Source organism: Poecilia formosa, unplaced genomic scaffold (genome assembly GCF_000485575.1).
Source record: "Poecilia formosa unplaced genomic scaffold, Poecilia_formosa-5.1.2 Scaffold368, whole genome shotgun sequence".
NCBI classification, from domain to species: domain Eukaryota; kingdom Metazoa; phylum Chordata; class Actinopteri; order Cyprinodontiformes; family Poeciliidae; genus Poecilia; species Poecilia formosa.
In genome coordinates, this window is record NW_006800307.1 from 305,038 (window position 1) to 314,653 (window position 9,616).

General features: G+C 39.7%; 2 protein-coding genes across 2 annotated transcripts in view; one reads left to right on the top strand and one right to left on the bottom strand.

The window, feature by feature from the left end:
* The window catches only part of crata (carnitine O-acetyltransferase a), an 11,443-nt gene extending 9,732 nt beyond the window's left edge, over positions 1-1,711 (bottom strand). Inside the window, exon 1 of the mRNA XM_007575083.2 lies at positions 1,525-1,711. Coding sequence (XP_007575145.2) covers positions 1,525-1,551 — 27 coding nt within the window. The 5' untranslated portion in view covers positions 1,552-1,711. The remainder of the gene's footprint in view (positions 1-1,524) is intronic.
* Positions 1,712-2,457: 746 nt separating this feature from the next.
* The window catches only part of ptpa (protein phosphatase 2 phosphatase activator), a 16,811-nt gene continuing 9,652 nt past the window's right edge, over positions 2,458-9,616 (top strand). The window contains exons 1-8 of the mRNA XM_007575032.2: positions 2,458-2,559; positions 3,650-3,753; positions 3,840-3,926; positions 4,370-4,495; positions 4,563-4,680; positions 4,887-4,986; positions 5,956-6,080; positions 7,501-7,601. Coding sequence (XP_007575094.1) covers positions 2,535-2,559; positions 3,650-3,753; positions 3,840-3,926; positions 4,370-4,495; positions 4,563-4,680; positions 4,887-4,986; positions 5,956-6,080; positions 7,501-7,601 — 786 coding nt within the window. The 5' untranslated portion in view covers positions 2,458-2,534. The remainder of the gene's footprint in view (positions 2,560-3,649; positions 3,754-3,839; positions 3,927-4,369; positions 4,496-4,562; positions 4,681-4,886; positions 4,987-5,955; positions 6,081-7,500; positions 7,602-9,616) is intronic.

The following is a 9,616-nucleotide window of genomic DNA, read 5'->3' on the forward strand; positions in this document are numbered from 1 at the left end:
CCGGCCACCCGGGTGGCCGGGACGGGCTTCACCAGGTGACGCGGCTTCACGAAGCCGCAGGGCCTCACCATGCCAGCCTGGAGACAGGAAGACCTGTGACCGTTAAACATGCTAACGGTTCTACTCTTAAACATGCTAACAACGGCTCTACTCTTAAACATGCTAACAGTTCTACTCTTAAACATGCTAACGGTTCTCCCCTGTTGAACTGATCAGGTGTTGAAATAAACATTGATTCATCAGCTGAGGTGAATGAATGTTTCCTGAATCTTTTTCCCTGTGAAACTGTTCCCAGAAGGTTCCCGGATTGTGGATTGAAGGTCAGCTTTAACAACATTCACAGAAACATTTAATCCACAGGCAGCCATGATCTCTGGGAAAACAAATGCATTTGATACCTTTTATCCACACAAAATCTCAACTTACAATCACTTAAAACGATTATTTATAACATAAAAATACCACATAAAAGTAGAAATTAACTTTCAGTCAACCTTCAGAAAACATTTGCTGAAACATTTCTGATTGTGTAGCTTTTAGAAAACATTCAACCTTCAGAGAATGTTCCCTGGATTTTAAACAGTTAAAACTTTATATGAAGTTCCCTAAAGTTCCCTGTAGGTCAAAGAAGCTTTCTAACATTTAGAAATCCTAACGAGAATAATTATCTGCAAGTTAATTATTTAAATGGTCACACAGTGAAAGTTGCAAAAAAAGAGTTCAGGGAACATTTAGGGAACATCAGGGAACATTCCTAAAATAGGAACAGCTGAATGAACAGCTTCAGGTAATTCAGTAAAGAGTAAAACAGAAAACATTTAAGCTTTATAGTAGGGAACATGCTGCTCATGTTCATAAAGTTCCCTAAAAGGTTCCCCTCATGTTAGTACTTCCCAGTGTTTCCATTGTGACCTTTAGGAAAGTTTTTAGAAACTGTTTCTGTAAAGGTCAGAGTGACAGCTGCTGCTGCATTAGGGAACAGTAATCTGAAAGTTACTGTTTCACAAAGAACAAGAATTTGATTTAAAAAATAAAACTACACATAAATTGAAGCTTTCAGCAGTTTTAAGCAACCTAATTTGAATAAAAAAAACATCAAAAATAGCCTAAAAAGCTCTAAAATTAGACAAATCTAATAAATTATTACGGTGAATGTTGTTTAACAATAAAAGCGTTTGGATCTTATAAACAGTTAGATAAACCATAAAGTTCTGGAGGACTTCCAGCTGGTTTTATTCCCAGCTAACCCAGTTAAACTGACCTTTCCCCCAGTTAGCCTGTTAGCCACCCGAGCTAATTAGCTGCGTTCAGTTTAATGAGAGCTAAGCTAAGAGCTAGGAAACTTCTGCGCTCTGTTTCAGTCAGAAAACACCAAAACCTAAACTGTCAAGAGTCAATAAAGCTGCTAAAATAAGCCATAAGTTCTTAATAAGAGTCACAGACGCAGTTTATGTTGGTCAGCTTTAGATATTTCGGCAGATAAAGGAGTTTTTCTGCTACATTAGCTGGAGTTGTTCCACTCACCACAGTTCTGCTGCAAAAAGCCAACATTCTTACTCAGATACGCCCACAAACTGTGACCTGAATCCGGGGAGGATCAGCCGCTCAGCTCGGGGTTTTATTTCTGAAAAACCTCAGAAGAAACTAAAATCAACCGAGGAACATCTGGAGGAACCTGCTGAGCTGCTCAAATGCGGAGAGAAAAACTCCTCAGATGTCATAAAGAGGAGCGAAGCAGAGCAGATTCTACAGACTCACTGTCCAGACGGAGGAGAAATAAAATACATTTAAATAATATAATAAAATATAGACATAGATATAAATAAAGCAGTGTCTCATTTTATTTTATTAGAATAAAGATTTTATTACCTCCTCACTGTATTTATTTGTAATATCATAGAACATTAATTTCTTTATTGTTGTTTATTGGTGGAAGATGTGTCCACCAAAATGTACAGTAATTTTAGTACATAAGAAAGCTTATTTTCCTTCAAATACAAATGGAGTCTTCAAGTGTTATTTATTACAATTTAAAGATGTAACTCTTTGCAAATTTCAGTTTTATTACAAGAAATTTTAGTCTAATCTGTTTCACTTGATCTATTTTTTAATGGATTTCTTTATTAATTTATTTTTCTGAATTATTCTGAAATTATTTATTTATTTGTTTATTTGTTTATTATTCTTATTGAAGGCTTCAGTTAAAATCTAATTTAATTACAGTAATTTTATGAAGTGAAAAAACTTACACATTGTTTTCTTTCGTTTGCTTGCATCTCTAAACCTTTTGTTAACTGTAAGAGCATTAAAATCTTCTTTAGTCTTTTGTAATCTACTCTGGGAGACTTTCAGTAATTTTTTCTATGGTGAATATCAGCGAATTAAAATGATTTTACAGTTTTAATTATTGAGTTTTTATGTTTTTAGATGTAGTACTGTATGTCCGCCACGGGAGGGCAGTGCTGAGCTGCATCTGGTTTAAACCTACGTTTTAAACCTTGTGAACAGACCGTAGAAGAAAAGTGGGGCTCGCTATGGCGGAAACAGAACAGCAGTCAGGTAAATATGATGTTTCTGCTCTCTGTCTCCAGTTCTGCTGTTAAACTGGGAACAATGGTTCTCCTCCCAGCAGTTCCGCTGCTTTTCTACATATTACCGCTGCAAATTCAAACTGGTTTATATGGACATTAATCTGGCTGCTTGTTTTGACCTGAACTGGTTCAGAAAAGATTTCAGGTTTTAATATTTATAACTCTTTCACATTAGTTACTTCACTGTTGAATCTCCTTTTTATCGGTTAAATCCGGCATAATTTTAATAATTAGATAATTTAAAGCTTCTAGTTGATGCTGTGAACCGAGCTGCAGGTCAAACAGCTGAAGGAGAAAAATACAGTTTGGTTCGGCTGGAAGGAAAATAATTCAGCTTTAATTAAAACACAACATGCATAAAAATGAGTTGTCATGGAAATGAAAGATTATATCCTGCCCTATTTGTTTATTATTTATTTATTTATTTATTATTAAAATTGGTTGATCAGGCTTTCTCTGGGTGGAAATACAAAACAAGTGAGAGTATTTAACCTTCTAACAAAACGCGGAGAAATATTATTGCTATATTTATATTTACTGAACGTCAGAATAATGAGAAGTTTTTAAAGTCAGAAGTTTACCTAAACTGAGATCAAATCCATTTTAAGCAATTTGGGAAAGGCCAGATGACGCTCATGTTGGATCCAGTTTCCAGGTTCATCTGTTCTGTTATAATCAGCTATAAACTTGATGGAGACGCCAGATATCGACGGGTTCTGTGTCCCAGAGAAGAACCGGTTCTGGTTTGAAATGTGTGAATGAACCTTGGAAGAAAAGCTGAAGACATTCTGAAGATCCTGGCTGAAACCAATCCTGTACCAACATGGGCTGAAATGCCTCTCTGGGAGGAAGAAGCTCCAAAAGCAACTTAGAAAACCAAAATACAGTTTGCAAAAATGATTTAATGATCTGAACCATATGATAAAAACTTATTGATCTGGATCAGCTGATAGTGAAAACTTATTGATCTGGATCAGCTGATAGTGAAAACTTATGGATCTGGATCAGCTGATAGTGAAAACTTATGGATCAGATGATGTCTACCTGGTTCTTTCCAGCATCTTCTCCTGAAGATGAGGCGCCTGACGCCGGGACCGCCTACATCATCCCCAAGAAGGAAATCAGCATGGTGCCGGACATGGGGAAGTGGAAACGCTCTCAGGTACGATTCCTTCCTGTTGAAACTCCCAGACAGAAATTAGAGCTGCTGCTGTAAAAGGTTCTGGTTCTGGTTCTGGTTCTGTCCAGGCCTATGCTGACTACATGGGCTTCATCCTGACCCTGAACGAAGGAGTGAAAGGGAAGAAGCTGACGTGTGAATACGAAGTCTCTGAGGTGACTTTACTTTTTATCAGATGTTTTTAAAGATTTTTAAACGTTTAATAGTTTTATACATTAGCAGGAACTGATAACTATAAAGTTAGTCGCTCTATACTTCCAGAAGTATTTGGTGCATAAATGAGCTAACAGTGGTGCTGTGACAAGTAGAGCTAATTTTTAGCTTAGCGTTAAACTTTGGAAACATTTAGCACAGTTAGCTTCATGCAGTGAGCTAACATGCTAATGCTATTAGCACATTAGCATGTGTCCGCCTCTGGTTTTATTTCCGTAAAGGAGAGCTAGCGTCTCTCCGGGTCCATCTGGACTCTCCGGAACCAGTTGGTTCTCCTATCGGTTCTGTCTCAGAGAGCAGGAAGCTGTTATCTTATTTCTCCTGTTCAGGTTTCATCAGCACCGGGTTACGGGTCAGAACTGAACCGGTTCTGTTGGTTTTGCAGACGGTGGAGAAGCTGCTCGGCCTTCTGGGAACTCTGGACCGATGGATAAACGAAACTCCTCCGGTCGACCAGCCGTCCCGTTTCGGCAACAAGGCGTACAGAACCTGGTTCTCCAAGCTGGAGCAGGTTGGGTCAGAACCACCTCTGTCCGGTCCGTATCTCGGGCTCGGATCACGTTCTGTCTGCGTTTCAGGAAGCCGAAGCCTTGGTGGCCGCAGTGCTGCCTGCAGAGAAAGCCGCCGCTGCTCCAGAGATCGCCGTCTACCTGAAGGAAGCTGTCGGGAACCCGACCAGGATCGACTATGGGACAGGTACTGGTCCGGATCAGAACCTCCGCTCAGTCAGAAGTTCTTTCACTGAACTTCAGCTGCAGTTTCGCTTCATTATTTATCTATAAAAAATAAAAATGTTATCCATCTGCCAACACTTCCAGGTTAAAGGTTAAAGTGTTTCCAGGTTGAGGTCAGTTTGTCCAAACATTAGGACGGTTCTGACCCGGTTCTGTTTGTCTCTTCAGGTCATGAAGCGGCCTTCGCTGCGTTCCTCTGCTGCCTCTGTAAGGTCGGCGCTCTGAGGATCTCTGACCAGCTGGCCATCGTCTTCAAGGTGTTCAACAGGTGAGACGCCCCGGCTGCGGTACCGCAGGACGGGTCAGGCGGGTCAGGAGGGTCAGACCGGGTCAGGAGGGTCAGACCGGGTCAGGAGGGTCAGACCGGGTTCAGGCGGGTTCAGGAGGGTCAGACCGGGTCAGGAGGGTCAGACCGGGTCAGACGGGTTCAGGCGGGTCAGACCGGGTCAGACGGGTTCAGGCGGGTCAGACCGGGTCAGACGGGTTCAGGCGGGTTCAGGAGGGTCAGACCGGGTCAGGAGGGTCTGACCGGGTCAGGAGGGTCAGACCGGGTCAGACTGGTTCAGACGGGTTCAGGCGGGTTCAGGAGGGTCAAACCGGGTCAGGAGGGTCAGACGGGTTCAGGCGGGTCAGGACCTGGTTTGCTGTTTGCCACACTTAGACTTTTCCAAACATAACCAGGTCTTTATAAAAACAAATCCACGTCTATTAAAAATTTAATATCATAAACTCTGGATCTGTTTCAGAAAAGTTTTCATCCACAGGAACTGACACAGCGTTGCTCTAACCATGCCAGCCCATAGGGGGCAGTGCAGCGCCAAGCTAAAACCTATCAGCCAATCAGATTGCTTCAAAACAACCACCACTTCCTGTTAGGAGCTAAACATGGAAGCCAGGAGCTTCAGGTGTAGATTTAATTACTTTATAATTAAAATTTAGAATATAAAGTTATTAAAACACAAGATGATGTTGATTAGGATTCGTTTATCACTGATTTTAGCAAAAAGCAAAAAAAAAAAAAAGAAAAGAAAAAAAACGACCTGCATGGTGTAAATACTTTTCACATTAAGCCAAGTTGATTTAGAGAGATTTTTTATTCTTTTTTACAATTGTTTTCTGCATTTATCATCAATATTAGCATTTACAGAGTCAATAATCAGAATAAAAGCGCCCTGTAGGGGTGTAAATACTTTAGAGTGACTGTGTTGCTGAGCCTCCAGGTGTTGCGTGTCTGCAGGTACCTGCAGTTGATGCGGAAGCTGCAGCGGACCTACAGGATGGAGCCGGCAGGCAGCCAGGGCGTCTGGGGACTGGACGACTTCCAGTTCCTGCCCTTCATCTGGGGCAGCTCCCAGTTCATAGGTGAGCCAGACAGGAACTGACATCAGCAGAGCAGCCTGATTGGTCAGGTTAATGTGTCTTTACCATAGAAGAAGAAAGGTCAGTTCTTCAAACTGAGAAGAAACATTATTTTTATTTTTTAGATTATTTTGGAGTTTGGAGATAAAAACTGATGTAGTAAATGTTTGTGTCCAGTAGGGGGCAGCAGTCCCATACAATCCACTCTGATTTATATTCACCACACAGAAACAAAGTACACCCTGTGAGTACACCCCCTGACCCAGCAGGGGAGCTTCAGTCTGATCCAGTGTTTCAGTCAGGTTGAGGTCTGGACTTTGACTAGACCATTGTAGCATTGTCTTCAGTCATTCTGCTGTAGATAATGCATAAACACACATTCTGAAATATCAATAAACTTTACATTCTAACAAACATTTAACACTGGAAACATTTTAAATATCAACAATAAACAAACAACAAATAAAATGAATTATTAAGAATCTGCAAACAAAGTTATGATTCATAAAACAGATTTAATTTAAACCAAAGCAACAGACGGAAGAGTTTAATTATCCAGTTTTTGGTAGAAAGAGAAAAACAATAAATCATACATATGGAAATTATTGATCTCATGTTAGTTTCTTATGCGATTTGTTGCGACAGGCCTCGTGTTACCTTAGAAATATTTGCAAGAACTTGAGATATTTTATTTTCTAAAATATCAAACAGACAAACAGATTTTTATTCCTAGGATTAAAACTCAACATAAATTCAGGTTGAGGCAGCAGAGTAGAGCTGCTGCCCCCTGCAGGTGGCAGTTAGCATCACTTAAAATCAATAGTTTTGACTATTTTTGCAAACTAAATTGCAAAAAGCTCATAATAATGCTTTTACATGAAAAATGCAGGGATTTGTTTGTTTATGTGATATTTTTCTTCTTAAGTCCTTCTAAAGCAGCCATGTTGGCTCAGTGACCTTTAACCTTTCACTGAGGTCAGTTAGCTGGTTAATATTTTAATGATTCCTCTGAACAAAATGTTTTTAAGTCTTTCTAACTGAAACATTTTAGTTATAGGAGAAAGAAACAAAATGATGTTGTAACTTTTAACATCCAAGTATCTTCACAGTCAGTGTGATGCTGATCTCCTGTAGCAGTCACTGTTACAACGCCTCTGGAGAGGCCTCTGACTGAAAACAGTTGCTATTAGACAGTTTCATGCTAACAGTTGAATATCCAACAGCAGAGATGACTTCTAGATGAGTTCTGCTAATCCACCTCATTTGCTTTTGCCACAAAGATAAAATCATTTCTTAAATCAGAACATCGTTACTAAACTGGCCTGATCCCACAGAATCTGAACGTAGCTTGTGGCTGCATGGCGCCCCCCGGTGGTGGCTGCACGGCGCCCCCCGGTGGTGGCTAACTCTGGTCTGTCCTCAGATCATCCGACTCTGGAGCCGCGGCATTTCATCGATGAGAGAGTGGTGAACGAGCAGCACCAGGACTACATGTTCCTGGACTGCATCCAGTTCATTAACGAGGTGAGAAAATCACGCCGTCCAGTCCATCAGAACCGGTCCGACCCGACACCCACAGCTCATATTTATTCATATAGAACCAGGATTATAAATTCAGTTTCCACATCTCCTCGGGTCCAAAACCAAAACTTCGGCTTCTTTTTAAATGAAACTCATTTAAATGAATTTACAAACAATCCTCAGTATGAATATTATTGATAAATTATTAAATATGTGAGGAGAATTTCATGTTTTTAGGTTAATATACTTAAAAACTGATAAAAGCTCTGAGAACAAGCAGGAGTTAAAAATAGATTCTGGTTTTTCTTTGAGTTCTTAACGTTTCTTTTAAAATAACATCATGAAACTGTTGGTTTGTTTTCATATTTATGAGAATAAATTACAGATTTTGTGTTACTTATTACTGGTCATGTAATGACATGTGTATTCATAGCAGAACTATTGGGTCCGGTCGGTTTGGTACTGAATGAACTGCATTGTTTTCTAATGTCAAAATGAGGAACTAAGAGCAGATCAATGCAGTGTTCTGGGGGGAAACTTTAAGAAGTGACACTGTTAGACTGCTAAAACTGTTAGCCAAAAAACCGATTATGCTTTCATCTTAATATATCAGTGACAACCTGAAATTAACTTAAAACTAAATAAAGAGTCAAATAAAGAAATTAATTTAGAGTTAGTTACCCTTTTTTTCTTGTATGGAACATAATAAATCAGGATTTTTATTACTTATTTCATGTTGATGCAAAAAACCTCCAGTACCAGAAAGTTTTAGAAAGCATTTTAAATCTGGAGCTCAGTTCAAATCTGCTGAGTCACTGGTTGCCTTGGTGATTCTCGCCTGGTTGCCATGGTGATTCCCACCTTTTCCTGGAGCCAGGAACTAGACTAGGCATCATACTAAAGAAACCAGAATCTTCTTGGTCCACAAAGTAAATGTTTCTGTAGCAGAGCTGACTGGTTGAACAGAACCTGCAGGTCCAGTTTGTCCAGAACCAATTAGAGCAGAAACTAGCAGCCAATGAGAGTGGGCGTGTTTCTGATTGGTCAGAAACCAGGAAGCCACAGAAACAAAGACTGGATGGAGAAACTGGTTAACCCTTTTACGCTGGAGTTTCAAGCGTCTGCCTAAATAAACCTTCCTTATTTTAATTGTAAGTAGTTCTTTAAATGTCCTGTGAGATGATATACTTACCCATGTATCGATAACAACTGGAACTTTCAATATCTAGCAAGTTATTTTCGCAATATGCCGTCTATAAAACGAGATTAATTACCTCTCTGCAGCTGCAGCTGTGAAGTTACCGTATTAACCCGATACTTGCTGAAAAGGGCAACGCCTCCCCTTTCAGAAACCGTTGGAATTTTTCAGATAGCGCTACGTGTGGCGGAATTACGGTACTGCAAATTTGGATGTGTCGCTGCCGACACATCCCGCCTAGAAGGGTTAAATCCAAAAGGTTCTGGATGCTTAACTGGGTCAGAACCATCATCACTCTGAGCTGAAACATTCTGGAGGAAAATCTGGAAAAAATCTGGAAAATGGATGAAAATTAAAACTACTTCCTGTTCCTGTGACCCGTTTAAACGTTGAAGGACGGTTCTGTTGGGACGGGTGGCCCAGGTCCAAACAGAACCGGTTTCTACACGTGATGTGAAGTTTTTCTATATTCAGTCATTTCAGCTGTTTCCAAACCAAACTTCTACTTTTCATGGATTTGTTTTAATATTTTGGGTCAAACTAAAAATTTGAATAATCTAAAAAATATATGAAAAATGTTTCCCTGAATTAACGTTAATAATAATCCAGTGTCATTTATTTTTAAAATTTAATTTAAATTGAAATTTAATTCAGATAATTTTTTATTAAACTAATTATGTTTAAATTTTAGCACTTTATGTTTTTTTAAGTGAACTTTCTACAGATTCAGATGTTGGAAATAAATGAGCCGCAGCTGAATGTGGGTTTGTCCAGGAAGAGGAAGAGTGTGTGTGTGTGTGTGTGTGTGTGTGTGTGTGTG